Source organism: Corvus cornix, chromosome Z (genome assembly GCF_000738735.6).
Source record: "Corvus cornix cornix isolate S_Up_H32 chromosome Z, ASM73873v5, whole genome shotgun sequence".
Classification (NCBI taxonomy): domain Eukaryota; kingdom Metazoa; phylum Chordata; class Aves; order Passeriformes; family Corvidae; genus Corvus; species Corvus cornix.
In genome coordinates this window covers 53,590,701-53,606,356 of record NC_046357.1, presented here as the reverse complement: position 1 = coordinate 53,606,356, position 15,656 = coordinate 53,590,701, and the positions used below count along the sequence as shown (strand labels likewise).

General features: G+C 39.1%; 1 protein-coding gene across 6 annotated transcripts in view; it reads right to left on the bottom strand.

Annotated features, from left to right (window-relative positions):
* The window catches only part of FAM172A (family with sequence similarity 172 member A), a 265,595-nt gene that overhangs the window by 240,509 nt on the left and 9,430 nt on the right, over positions 1–15,656 (bottom strand). For 2 of the 6 annotated variants that reach the window (XM_039567671.1, XM_019281908.1), the window contains 4 exons: positions 6,068–6,187; positions 2,929–3,047; positions 1,263–1,392; positions 419–544 (listed from right to left, as the gene is read on the bottom strand). In XM_039567671.1, coding sequence (XP_039423605.1) covers positions 419–476 — 58 coding nt within the window. In that variant the 5' untranslated portion in view covers positions 477–544; positions 1,263–1,392; positions 2,929–3,047; positions 6,068–6,187. Of the gene's footprint in view, positions 1–418; positions 545–1,262; positions 1,393–2,928; positions 3,048–6,067; positions 6,188–15,656 lie in introns of those variants that run through there. The other 4 variants (XM_039567672.1, XM_039567673.1, XM_010393034.4 and 1 more) reach the window with 3 other exon arrangements.

Genomic DNA, 15,656 nt, shown 5'->3' with positions numbered 1-15,656 from the left:
AGTCACATCCTGAAAGCCTTTTTCCTTTTAGCATTCTAGTCCAAGAGATTTTTAAAAGCTGCAATATGGTTGCATAATTATAAAGCAAAAGTGTCACACAAATTAAATGAAAACTGCTGCAAACTAAGAACACAAAAGCACCAGTCAACTTTCTCAAACAACAATTATAAAATTTTTAAAAACAATTAATAGTTTATTCTGTTACTCCTTACCACAGACCATTTTGTTTTATACCATGTAATGAAAATACTGATAAATGGGCACACCTTAGACAATAAGCATTAGCTCAGGTGGACTAAGAGTCTCTTCTGGTATTGTAATTTCCAAGCTCTAACTCATAGCTATATCATATTATTTTCCTTTCCTTAACAATCATTTCTGAAATGTCAATACATGCAAAAAAGGCAAAAAGACATACCCTTTAATGCAGTGGTCTTCTCTTTTTCATCTGGGCCTCCTTGCTGGAGCTGAGCCATAATTTACCCAAACTATCAACAGATTTTGAAATACTGAGGTAAATGTAGATTAATATTCAAAGGACAATCTGAAAAAGAACAAGAGGTGGAAATTAATAAATTTACTGAGTTCTCCTTCAATCACTCTCATCTGCTACTGTTTACACCACCACCAAAAAAACAAAAAAATACTAAGTATTATAAACCCAAAGTCTGACCAAGTTTGGTTAAAGATTCAAGTTCACAAGAATGAACAATACCTGTTCCTAATCCTAAAAGGACTTCTATCTAATCAATACAACTTCTTTTGTGATCAGCATCAGTAAACAATAAGCCTTTTAGAGAAGTGCAACACCTGCAAGTCCAAAATACAAGATACAACAAAAAACAAACTACAACCAACAGAACTTCCACAACCTTTATGTATTTTCTTCATCAGTTAACGCCACTTTGTTGTCCTTACTATACTATTTAGTTTTGTTTTAGTAAGACTACATGAAGCACACAATTTTAAACCACTATGATTTCCACAATACATTATCGGTATTGAAATGTGTAAAGTACAGAACAAATCTCACTGTATTCAAGATGAGACTTTACAAACAAAATCTATTTCAAGTTTCTCCTACTGCACAGAAGGCAACCCAGACATTCAAATCCACAGCCTCTTTCATCTTGGTCTGACACCAAGGGAGTGAACTACCAAATCACAATTGCTTCTTCCTACTCAATAAAAAGACTTCTGTGCATTGAATTCTTTTTCCCTTAATCTTTTTTTGGTTCTTTGTTTTATCTGTCAGTCATTACCAACTTGTTTTATTCTTCTCTCTCATACACTTCTTCATTGATGAGCTTGCTTGAACTCTGTCTCTGATGCAATTTGTCAAAACAGTAACAGGATTCACCGACTGTACTACTGGCTCCCTAACACTTAGATCTGCAAGAAAGAACCCCAAAATGATTTCTTTTAAGTAACAGCAGTTCATTGTATAGACAGCAGAAAAACCCCCCAAATTTAGCATAATAAAGACTACTTTTCTATTCTACACAGAGAAAACCTATTAGACATTTTCTTGTATATTAAGGAGTAATACAGCAATTTTAACCCTGTTAGTTATTAACTAAAGAGCGGGTTTGAGGGATTGTGATTTGGTTTTTTAAACTTGGGAGTCTAGAAAGTCCAATATCCATTTTACAAGTTGGAACTTTGACACCTTCCTTTGTAAAGGCTGTTCAGACAAAGTTGATGGGAAACGGCAATACATTACAAAACTCTTTTAAAGATGCAACTCCACAAGGAAAGCTCTGTTTATATTGTGTACTTTGTAAATTATGACATGATTCAGTTAAAATGTGCATCTTTTGGCTAACACTTTAGTCACGTTACCACTCATAACAAAAGCAATCACAAAAAATAACAGCAAAACCACTGAGGTTTTTTGTGCATTTTCTAGTATATAATGTTGTCAATGTAAATATTAAAGTGACTCAAATGTTGATTCACAGACATGGATGGTATTAAATATCTTCCTCATATGCTTCGAAACAGTCCGTTGACAAAAGACTACCAAAGTCTTGTCCATCTTGTTTGTACATTTGCAGCACAAACCCATGTATATTCTACTAAAGCATATAGAAAACAAAGTAATTTCAGTTAAAATTATTAGAAGTGGTAAAAAATTACAATGGTAGTGTTTTGTGATAGCCCAAATTAAAATTATTCTAGTCATATGAAATTGTGCAGTTCTCCCCACACAGTATTTGAAAATTCTTAATATGGCATAAGCTAATGCAGTTAACAAAATACACACACATCCTCAAGACTTGTTGTTAGCCAAGGGAAGAAACATAAAATCTATCTGAACAGATTTACTCTGGAAAACGAGACCCCATCCCCTGATCAAATAAAGCAATGCAGGGACCAGGAATCCTTGCCATTCTTGTCTGTACCATGGATACCCTTCTTCTTCCTTTAACAGATGAAGACCCTGCCACTGAGTAGGTAACAGTTCAACTGCAAAGCTAAAAGCACCAAAATAAATAAAGCCGAATTTAGCTTTGAGAGAGAGAATTTACAGTTCTTTTTGACAAAGTAAAAAACTATTACAGCAGCCACTGGAGGGAGGACTTGATATCATAATGAGGATGGAACAAGCACACAGTATATTATGCATTGTTTCTGTGAATACATGATTTTTTGGAATACCTCACTGATACTTGCTTAATTGAAAAAGAGAAGAAATTACGTGAGAGGGTTGGATTTCTATTCTTTGACGGAGAGGTGCCAAATCCACTACTGATGGTACAAAAATGAACAGTAGAAAATCATGAAGCTCTCTGAAGGGTTGCATATAGGCAAAGCAGGAACTGCAGTTTATTCCAGGTATTAATTTCAAACCCCAGTGATCTTCAACTGCATATACTGACCACATAATTCCTGAATGCCATCAAGTTTCTTGTAATAAATACTTACTTTAAATGTGTCATTCTGTACAATTACTTAGATGAGTCTTTTGAAAACACCTCTGTGGTTTTTTTGTATTAAGCTACATTCGGCAAGCATACTTCCTTAAACACAAGTTACTATTTCACCTGAAAAAACAGTTACAGCAATAAGATTATGTACATTTATTTGTATGTACCTTGCTTATGCATGCAAACTTAAGAATTCTGACACAAAGTATCTTATACATATTCTGTACCTCTTTAACTCCATTCCCAGCAATACCTAAAATAATTTGACACAGAAATATTCTGGTTTCATGATTTCATATGAGACAACAAGGCTGCATTTTCATTATACGCCTGCTTATGTAATTACAGAACTGGTGGACTCACAGACAAACAGTCAATAAATCGATTTTTTAAAAAAATGCACACATAAGAGAATATACACATATTTCATGTTGTTGCCTGTAAAGTGGTACTGGAAGTTTGGACTGCAGATCTTGTGATGGCATAACAGTCCTATTTCTTAAATCGAACTAGACACCATATCATACCCACACATATGGCACACATAGAGAGATTTCAACACACTTAAAATACTCTTCATTGTGCAAATCAATACAGAAGTGTGACAAAAAACCGCAATGTATTACAGCAAATATAAATTAGCAATACCTGAAGCTAAGCCAATATTACAAATATTCTAAATAAAGGCTATAAATTATTGTAGTGTTAACAACAAGAAAGAAATAAGAAGAAAACACACAAGTATCTCCAAACAGCACAAATCCTTCAAGCTTATCTGGACACAATCTGAAGAGGTGTCACCAGAATGCTGCTTTGTATTGCACTCCTTTATTTAGGATATAACGGAATGAGAATCTTGCTCTTTGTAAACTGACATCCCAAGTAAGCTAGGAACTAGTATAGGTTAGATTTGTGCAGTGTGGCTGATGACTGATTAAAGACCCAATTTTTCTTCAAAGAAATGGCTGGGTGACAGTTTGCATTGAGTTCCTTGTAAGTATTGGCTCAACAAAGCAAAAAAAGGCAATAATTTAATCTTAGCAGTATTTTCTGTCTGATTAGATTTTCTCTTTTCCTGCTTTTAGGGCGCTACAGACGGCATCTGCATCAATTCAGGTTGTACTTCACTCTCCCTCATTTAAACGACCATATTTTCAAGTGCTTATTGGTTTGCCCAACTTCAGCTCTGAAAGGCAATTATTTCCAGTCTGCTTTAGATGAAACTGTTTTGAAAATGTCTACCTCTAGTATAAGAAGGCTCAGAAATACATCTTGTGCTCAGTTCTGATGATGTTAATGTACAGCATCTCCACGTTAGAGATCAGAAATTTAGGATCAGAGGATCAACTTAGTAGTGTGTGCTTCTTGCTATCAATTACCCTTAAAGCCTGCTCCAATCTGCTGAAGTCAAAATGGCTTTTGTCACACATTTAACATAGACTAAGACTTATCAGAATTTCCAGAAAATTTACCTAGTTGCCCAGATCATGCTCCATACTGATGCAAAAGGCAGAGGAAAGATGCACAGGAAGGGGATTAATAATGCTAGAAGGGCAGGATCTGTAACCACTTAGAATACAAAGAAACTTGGCAATGATCCTGAAGTCCCTTAAGCTCAGTAGATCTTTGTACTCTACCAAATGGTGGTAGAACGTGCTGATGAAGTACATCACTGCAGTCAGCACTAAAGTCTGAGACACTTGCACAGCAACCACCTGCCAGTTTTATTTACCCCATAAGTTCAAATAGCAGATGACTAGGATCCATGCGCATTAGCAATATATGTCAGCAACTCAGTTATTTACAAAAAGCAGAGTCAACACAATTCCACACATTGAGATCTTAATTGTTTCAGTTTAACTTCCCTGAAATGCTAGAAATTACCTTCATAAAGATATCCGTATTAACACGGGCAAAAACCTGTTGGAACCCTGGGTTTAGAGAATTTAGGTTGTGGGATATAATAATATATAAATATGTGTAACAATATGGAGGATTTGGGGTGTGGATTTGTTCTTCTTCTTTTCTCCTTCTCCTTCACAAATCTGGATGTTTTGGTATTGGGTCAAAAAACCCACAGTACTGATCATGAATAGTTAGTTATTGGATTATAAGTAAAAATAAATTCCTTGGAATTCCATAATAGGGTGATTTGGACCTTAAAAGGCCTTGAAAGTTAGAACTCACGGCCATTTTCCACCTTGTTAACTAAGAGGTACATCCCATGCAGCTGTGTTATAGATAAGAAAATAATAAACATCAATTAGAAGAAAAGCCTGCGTTTCAATCCGAACTCTGAGTAAAAGAACTTGTGATTCAGAGGCAAAACAAAAATAGAGAAATAGACAAAAACCCATGTCAAAATAGCAGAAGAAGAGGCAGTACAACCTCAACATAGCCTCTGTGAAGTTTACAGTATGATGGTGTATCAACCAAACACGAGGTTCAAAATGGTCGTCTGCAGTAGCAACAGCTTTCAGTACTCGTGCTGGTTTTCTCTGGGATAAAGCCAGTTTTCTTTGTAGTAGAAATTGTAGGATAGTAGCTTGTATGGGACTAGGGTTTGGATTTGTGCTGAAAACAGCATCAATAACACTGCTGAGCAGCATTGACACAGCACCAAGAGCTTTCCTGTTTTCATGTGCTGCCAGGCCAACAGGCAGGCTATGGGTGCATAAGAAGCTGGGATGGGACACAGCCAGGACAGCTGAACCCAGCCAACCAGACGATGACACACTCAGCAAAAAAACTTGAAAAAGAAGAAACGGGGAATGTGTGGAATGACGGTGTTTGCTTTCCCAAGTTACCATTACACGCGATGAAGCTGTGCTTTCATGGAGATGGCTGAATATCTGCAATTCCTTATTTTGCTTTACTGGTGTGCATAGCTTTTTTTTTGCTTGCCCTATAAACTGTCTTTATCTCAACCCATGAGTTTTCTCACTTTTACCCTTCGAGTTCTTTCCCCCATCCACTGTTTGGAGCGTGAGTGGCTGGAGGAAGGACTTGGCTGCCTATTGTATTGTTTGTTATGGCTAATCCGTAACACCACAAAATACAGTACTTTCTTAAATACACAAAATATCAATAATTAGGTGGGCAGGACCCTACTTGTGTTGAGGTAGACAGATAGTTACCTAATGAATCAGGCCATCAGCTCTGGAGACAGAAAAAGTGATCCTGCAGTGAAGGCAGGAGAATGCTGCCCAGAGAATTCTGTTCAGAGAAGGAATTTGAAGGTGACAATTCCCAAATGCCTGAAAAATAAAATGGTTTCAGATAATCTCTTTTTGTGTATTTCTCATTTTCTAGGCATTCAGCCTGCCTGATTTCCTTCAATGCTCAGAACTATGGATAACTGGATTCCTGCTTTACGAACTTCAAAGAACCTTCTTTAGCTTTCTCAATCTCAGCACCTGAGATGAATGTACTGATGACCAGGACATTAATTTCAAGATACCTTCACCATCACCTTCCTCTAAACGGTCAGAGAAAATCCTTCACAAACAGCAGATGCTAGGGAAAATCCAAGGAATTAATCTTTACGGAGAACTAACACCCCATAATTGAAGCGCCAGGAAAAGTCCACGTAAAATGTAATAATGCTATAATTAGTGGATGATTTACTTTCCATTACTTCATGGGCCTGTATCGCAGTTGATGAGGACAGAAAAAAAAATATTGAGGCAATAAAATTATTTGGAAAACAGTTGTGTGAAATGCTACTTATTTACAGAATCAGATTTTCCAAGCAGTGTACAGTACAAGGATTTATGAGGACTTGGTATGACATTACTTCATAACATAGCTGTGATAGTTTATAAAAAAACTTGGTTTGGATGAGATTAAGATGCTTGTACTTTGTATTGTTGGTTTTAACGGGATTTTGACTTGAAAGATGGAGAGGAGAAGACTGACTCTCAATAGCCTCTTCTCTGCACATACTAAGCAGTTACAGGACAAAACCAGGTTTTTTGGTTTTCTTTTTGAAACTTCATCTTCTCTCAAGCAATCCCATGAGTCAGCTGGCAGAGAAAAATGCCTCTGAACAGAGAAAAACTCGAAGATTATTAGAAGAGTCTTCTCTTACGAGAGACACCAAAGTAATTTTCCAGAGTGACACAGAAGAAAGAGCGAGAAAGTGGGAAACTCCAGGGAAATGGTTTCTGCTTAGGCTACCATCAAAAGCTGCTAAAAAACCCTAGACATATGCCTATGTGCCTAATACTTTAAAATCCCTTTTCCCCCTCTCTCCTCCTTTGCTCTTTAGTAACAACATGACTTTATGAAGGACTGTCTGCCATTAACTGAAGACTCCTGAAAAGAACACATACAAATCAGATGGAAATGCAGTGAATCCAGGTCTGTAGCCCAGATCCTTATGAACAGCAAGGCATTTCTGATTCTACTCCAGACTCTGTGCTGAGTAGGTGCACAAAAGGAGACTAAAGAAAGGTAAGAGGTGCATTCAGTTTTCTACAGCACACCTGTTTCCTCCAACATCTTCTGGAAACTGCACACGCAAATATATATCACCACCTCACTTGACTACCCTGCATCAAATGCAAATACTGCAGATGACACAAAAAGATACAGATGGATGCTAAGCAGAATCAAATCACACACAACTGAAAGGAGCATGCAGGACTACTGAAGACGACAGTTCATTGTCAGGTTACCTTATTTCAGAATCAGACTAAAGAGCCCAAATTCCCAAAGTGTACCTACCTCTTATTTGTAGCAATGTCTGCCTCAAGAGATCTGCCTTACAGCTCCTCCCACAGCTTTTCTTCCTGTAGAACATTTGCTTCTTCAATGTTTATAACTTCTCCAAGGTTTACTGATACACTATCTCAACTGTCTTTGCTCTGCCCTCTGCCTGAGAGGCATGTGTTATATGACCAGCTGAACCAAGTACTGCTTAATTTCAACTATCTGGCAAGCAAAGCAATAGCCCTGTGAAACACCTGCAGTCCACAGATTTTCTTCTGCTGGATTTTCATAAAGCAGCACTACAACATACCTCTATACATATATTATATATAATGTGAATAATATAAAGGCATTATTTCTTTTAGCTCAATATTTAAATAAATTTGGTATTTTAATTCTGACTGCATCAAACTTGCATTTTTAGGTTTTTTTTCCACATCAGTACATCTTTTATTTTCTTTCATGTAACAATAAAAAGAACAAAAATAAAAAAAGCAATGCAAGTAAATTTTACTTTCTTTACTGTAAAAAAATATTCCATCAAGTGTCTGTCAGTAATTGTAATCACACTTCTTTATACAGTTTGCTACTGCCTAATCTACAACCTTGCTATCTCTGCCCAGAGCCAAGCCTGACAAAGAGCTGTAACCACAGCATTGTAAGAGTAGCTCAGGCTGGAAAAAATCTTGGGAAATTACCTGGTCTCTTGGACCTTATTTCACTAGGTTTTAACAGGGCCTTTGATCAGGTAAGCTATGGTGCTGCCAACATGAGCCTTAAATATTTCCAGTGAGGGAGATTTCCCCATGCTTTTCAGAAACTTACTCCAGTGTTTAGTTATTTCTAACAGATTTTTTTCCTATACTGAGATGAAATTTCTGCTCTCACTGTGCACCTTTGAGCAGAAAACAACTTCTCCTTCACAACTATCTTCTATGTACTGGATGACTGCTGAAACCTCTCCAAGCCATCTCTCTCCACTGAGGTGCTGGAACGTGTCCACAGAAAGGCAATGAAGCTGGTGTCAGAGACTTAAATATTATATTTTATGACTTAAACATTTTCTTAAAGGACTTTTAAAACTGTATTACAAAAGCTTCAGAGAAGACTCCCACACCCTGAATGGGGCCCTGACTGAGGCCTTACACTGCTCGCTGATGAAGATAAGATAAAGTAACAGCTCAGGGCTGGGGACATTCACAAAGCACAGGCTTAACACCTCCAAGGTGGAGACCTCAGCCCCAGGGCCATCAGCTGCCAGGCTCAAACAGACCCTCCACCAAGGGGTGGAGGGAGGAAAGGCTTTGGGTATCTGGGAAAAGCCTCTGGTCAGAGGCACAGTGACTGCCCGTCCTCCACTGTGCAGAGCCCAGCTGAGGGGTCCTCACCGGGGGGGGTGTGGGAGGGGGAAGCTCATCCACAGCAGAAGGGGTGACATGGCCCATCACAGGGGCCCCCCTCAAAGGGGTCCCCAGACCCTGCACCAGAGCCCCAGAGATGATACAACAGACCCGCAGTGTTGCAAGGGACAGTGTCAAGCTGGCCCCTGCAGGGGAGACATGTGGGCGTTCCCACTTGGCCCAAAGTGTATACTAATCCACGGAGTTCTGCACCCTTCGGCATGTGGCAGCATGTAGCAGCGTGGCCACGGTGGCAACGGGGGACCCTCACCACCAGCAGACCAGATGGAGGGGAGCAACGAGACGTCATTGGGACCCTCGGATGGGTGATCTGCTTCCACCTAATCCCTGTCACCTCTCCCTGTCCCCCCAGCCCCCCCACGCACACTTCTTTTTCTTTCTTTTCCCTTCTCTTTGCCTCTTTTACTATTAAATAAAATACATGCTTTTTTGGCATCAACATCTAACCTCGTTTGGTTTTAATCTCATTTCTGGGGATATTTTGAACCTTCTAAGTTCTTTTCGGTTTATGCTCAGAGACTTAACTTACTTTGCTTTTCTGGGTTTAAACCGGATCGTAACAGCTCGTGATGGGTCTGGAGCACAAGCATTATGAGCATTGGCTGAGGGAGCTGGGGGTGTTTAGCCTGGAGAAAAGAAGGCTTGGGAGGACCTTCTTGCTTTCTACAACAAAGTGGGGGTTGGTCTTTTCTCAAAAATAACAAGAGAAAATGGCCTCAAGATGCACAAAGGGAAGTTTAGATCAGATATTTGAAAAATTTCTGCTCTGGAAAGGTTGTCAAGCACTGAAACAGGCTGCCAGGGGTAGTGGTAGAATCACCATCCCTGGAGATATTTACAAGATGTGTGGATGTGGCACTTAGGAACATCATTTTTGGGGGGACTTGGGTTAACAGTTGAACTCGAAGATGTCTTTTCCAACCTAAACAATTTCCTTGAACTTTTCTTCAAATGTTGAGTTCTCTAACATGCTAACCATCCTTCTAACATACAAATCATCCTGGTGGCCAACTGCTGGACCATCTCCAATTTTTCATCAATATCTCTCTTGAAATCAGGGGACAAACCAGACACAGCACCCTAGTACTCCTCTTACCAATACAAGAGAATCGGTTTGACCTCATTGCCACAAGGGCACACTGTTCAGCTTGCCATCCAGCAGCAGCCCCAGCTCCTATTAAGCAGATCATCCCAGCCAGTCATACAACAGTCTACCTGCTGTTTGGGAATTACGCCATTGTCACTGCACAACTTTACAAGTATCTTTGTTAAACTTTATGCAATTCCTCCTGGCCTAGTCTTCCACTCTACATGACGGATTACTGGTGTCCACAAATACAGATGATTATTATGACAATGAATCTGGCCATTTCATTTGCACCTTTGATTTGAAAGCCAGAAGGAAAAAATGTGGAACAAGTGCTCTTGTTTTATTCTCAATCCTTTTGCCATACATACTCATAGCTTTTACTTGCCACGCTATAAAGCAAAATCCTTCAAAAAATTAAATTCTACTTGTTTGATGGACTACTTCAATGAGTCTGAATAGATGTATCTATAAGACTGATTTAGCCTCAAGCCTAAACACTGTCATAGCAGTAACAACTCAAAGACATGGGCTAAAGAAACTTCAATCATTCTAAACCAGCATTGTTTGTCCATTTTGTTGAAAGCACTGCATTTCCTACCAGTTTGAAGGAATCCCTACTAAGGGGAAAAACTGTTAAATTTTTGTAGGTGCAGAATGTGTGATTGAGCAGAGATCAGCCAAGTAATGCCAAACTCAAAGGTGAATATAAAAGCAGGAGGAGAAGGACACAGGGAGATGCAACCTAGTTTGACAAAAAAAATCACTATAAATACCTGATTTTTTCTTGGAAGGTTCAGAGTTTCAGGCAGAGAGTCTCTCAAAATCAACCATTTCCTCTTAAACAGAGGCCTTTTATTTTCTTCAGGTTCCAGTCTCTAAGACCAGTAACTCCTGTTACTGTAAGAACTACAGCAGTTCTTACAGAAAGGCATCCACGGCAAAATTCAAGTTATTAAGAGCTAAAGAATCCATCAGTTGCTGTGATGTCTGAAAGGCTACTCACGGTCCTTTGTACTTTATTTCCAGTTTGAATTTGGCTTCAGGCTTCAGTCACTAATTATTGCAACACTTTGTAGGTTAAGTTTTGTCTCTATTTTTCCCTTACATGATTAGACACCACAACCAAGTCCTATCTTTCTTCTGGTAAACTAAACAAGCTTAACGGAGTTTCTTTCCATGAAATTTTGATTCTAACCCAAAGTAATTTTTTTCCAGTTTCTCTGTTCCATTCAATTTTTAAAATGCCCATTGATTGCTGTTAAACACAACTTAGTGATCTGAATAGTGTGGTAGCTAAAAAATGTAATTGCTACAACAGTGTTTATAGATAAACAAACTGTAATTACAGGAAAAGGGCACACAATCCATTAAAATTATTTTACCTCCATGTCACCTTATGATCAGACAGATAATGTCTAACCTTAAAAAGTCATGAACAATACACATGTTTTACTAAGGACTGTCTATGTTAAAATTCTTTACATCAACCTCTACATCAGCTGATCGTATTGATTCCCAAGACAAAAACTGATACTGGAAAAGCAGAAATACATTAACAGTGTGCTGCATGGGAAAAATATAAACCAGCATCAGCTCCACTGAGCACAACAGACTCCTGAAAGGCATGTTACAGGCAATATAAACATTTTCTCAAACACCCGACAATTTTCCAAATATATGCTGAAATAGCACTACCTTTAAAATATCATTGTGTAAACAAGAATTCTTTATCTCTGTAACTAAATGAATGCTGTACTGAGCATTATACAGTCACATTAGCAGTATACACACAGGACAAAATGAATCTTCAAAGAGAAGTACTAAATCAACTACCAAGAACAGTTAGAGCAAGCAAAAAATTCTACAAGCACCCACACAATAATGTAGCTAGTCCTCTAATATTTTACATTTTTAACCTACTTCAAAGTGAAAGTTGAAGAAACATTTCAGTTACAACAGCTTAAAAACGTGACATCGTCCAAAGAATGGTTTGTCCAAAATTCCTTGTGCTGGAGAAAGAGATAACCAAAAACTTTCAGACTCACCATGTTTTGTTACTAAATTTTACTGTATAAAAGAAGGGGGAAGGTAGATGGAAAATCATTTGACAGGAAACAACCCTACACCAAACAGCAACAAAACCCCAGATCTTGTGAATAAAAGATCAGCAGTGCTAGACAAAATATGTGCTTCCTTGATGCACATGAAATTTAGCAGACTTTGTACAAATTTGGAAGGTGGATCAAAAAATCTGATGAAGATGAAAAAAAAAAATGGAGAAAGGGACAGGAGACAGAACACTGTCCTTGGAGACAATCAAAACTAACAAAACCCAAAAATGTAAGCAGAGTGGAGAATTATTTGAACTTAAGTCTCAAGTGCTTTAAAACCAAGTCCAGTATAGCACAGACATAGTACTTTTATATTTCTGGTAAACCACATCTTAACTAGCCATTTGTTTAATTACCACGAGGATAAGGTACAAACTAAATGGAAAGCAACTGCCAATTTATGTTGATATGTAAAAATTACTCATTTTCAAAATATTCCTCAATCTTGCAAGCATCAGCTGGAGCAAATTTCTCCCCTCCAATGAATACACCTTTTCTATTACTGTCTCTGAAACTTCACAAAACATAATATTATTTCAAGCTAATACAACTTGGAAAGGGAAAAATCCAAAATTTTCAAAAAGTAGGAAATATTTTCTAGACTATGTATCTAGACTATATATAATGTTTCCCAACAGTTTAAAATGAGACCTAAAGAAACAAAGCAGTGAAAATCCTTTCAATTACATTCTGCTTTAGGAAAAGCATTGCCTGTAGGTTGAGGGACATGATCCTTTTCCTCCACTCTGCACTGCTGAAACACATCTGGAATGCTGTGACGGTTCCAGACGCTCCGGTACAACACAAACACAGCCATACTGGTGTGAGGCCAGCAAAGGGCTACAAAAATGTAACGGCTTGGAGCATCTGATATCTGAGCAGAGGCTAAGAGAGATGGGACTAGTCAGCAGGGAGAAAAGTCAGGGTGGGATGGGAGGAGTCTAATCAGTATCTATTAAATGCCAGAGGGGACAAAAGATCACTGAGCCAGTCTTCCCATTGTTGTCCAGTGGGAAGGCAATATACAATGGGCACAAACTGGACATTTAAACATAAAGAAAAACTTCCTTACCCTAATGGGACTCAAACACTGGAGCAGGCACCCAGACAACTGTCAGAGACTGAAATACTACAGTTTATGGCTTAAACATTTTTATGAAGGATTTTTGTCCATTAGAACTGCGTAGTGAAGCTGCATCAACAGAGCTGCACTGAAGATCACTGCACCCTGAATGGATCCCCTGGGCTGAGGCCTTGGACTGTAAGTTACTTTAAGAAAAAAATGTCACTATTTTCAGGTCTGGGCTGGGGGAGAAGAAACTTCCACAGGAGGACCAAGCCCAGCAGCTGTCTTATTTACTGAGACCAGGTTTGTACAGACATCCCCCACTCCACCAGAGAGTGGAGGAAGAGTGTTTCAGGTGCATGGTGAAAAGTCTCTTGTCAGAGGCAACAAACACCCATTCTCCATTACTCAAACTGGTTCAGCCAGGAAAGCCACATTTACAGGACATTCATGTGAGGGGCAGCCGAGGGAGTGTCATGGTCCATTTAAAGGGCCCCTGAACCGTACCCCAGACCCTGCACCAGAGCACTACACTTGATGCAAAATGATACAAATGATCCACAGTCTTGCAAAGGACAGTGTCAAACTTGCCCCCTCAGAGGGGAGGTACCTGGGCATTCCCACCTGGCCCAAACCTTTATTAATCCATTGGATTCTATGCTTCTTCAGCAGGGGACCCTGACCACCTAGAAGACCGGAGGATCAACAAGACATCATTAAGATCCACAGAGGGGGGATATGTTTCTACTTACTGTGCCTCTGTCACTCTTCCTGTCCCCCCATCCCCCACCTCTTTTTCTGTTTCTTTCTTTCTCTTTGCCTCTCCTACAGCTAAATAAAATATATCAATTTTTTGGTACCAACATTTAGCCTCATTTGGTTCTAGTCTTGTTTCGAGGAATATTCGAACCTTCATGATTCTATTTGTAATCCACAGAGAGCTCACACTGCTCCTCTGTGCTTAGAGTGGATCAGAAAAAGAGGTTACAGAATCTCTGTCTGTAGGTGCTGGGTGTGGATTCGACAATCACGTTGGGCGTCGGACTGTGGGAGCTTGGGGTGGTTCGGACGGTCGGGACGGACGGAGACGGACGGTGACGAGAGATCTCTATAGTCAGATCTTGGAACATGGGGTTTATTGCAAAGGGCGTGGGTATAGGGGCACTGCTTAGAGCTGCCAGCTGCAGCTCTGAGCAGGCCCAAGAGAGCAAGAGAGTGAGCGGGTAAGTAAAGAGGGAGAGAGAGCGAAAGGAATGAGAGTGAAGAAGAAGTGATAAGAGTGTGTAAGAGTGTCTGAAATCCTGGTTACAATACAATAAATCATCTTCTGTACTGAATATTCTAATTGTCACTAACCAATCTAATACAAGATACAAATCCTATAGCATTTACATACAGCCTATAAGAGTTCTTATATTACCATAGAGTGTTACATCTTAACTTCTAAAAACTACTCTTTGGACCCCTTCTGCTGAGCTAGTAGGGTCTGCTCTGACCCTTGGACCTGCTTGCAATCAGAGGGTATTGTTCGATCAAGAGGGGATTACCTTCAGTCGGCCATACCATTGTTTTCCAGTTGTTCAGTAACTAAGACTTGGTATTTCAAAAATGGCTTTCATTTCGATGTCACCTGTAGTTTTCATATTCCCAAAATCTTTTGTCAGGCAATCATATTTATAAGGCTTTCCTGTTTCATCTTCCCCAACATCTGTCCTTGGAGATACTCAAAACTTACACTGCCACAAGTAATCAGCTCTAGCTAATCCTTCTCTGAGCACTGGGATGGACTAGACTATTTCCAGAGGCCCCTGCCAATGTCAACAACTCTACCATTCTGTGAAGATAAGAAAAAGCAAAAGTGCACACCAAATGAATATACAGAAAGTGTGTGTGTGTGTGTGTGTGTATACCTCCATTTACAAGTTAGTCACCTCCCACAGCAGCAATGACCAGCAATGATCATAACAAGGGATGTGAGAATCATTACCAGCAGTGTCTGGCTGAGCAAGAATTAAGAACTCATGGTCTCAGGGGTCTCAGTTTTGTGTTCTCGGGAATTCCTTTCTGATTTGAGTTAATTTGCATAAAAAAGCCAAAATTTCTCATAACAAAAATGTCAAAACCCTCAGGGCCACAGCCATGACAAATTTGTGAAGGCTGACGATATGTGATATTATTCATTCTATTGGCAACCACTCAAAATTCTAAGTGTACTAAAATACCTTCAAGGTGGTTAAAATCACTCTGCAGATGAATAAAATCTTATATACTATCATGTTTCCATAGATGATAGCATAGGCTTAGTATTTGTGCCTTCCTTACCAA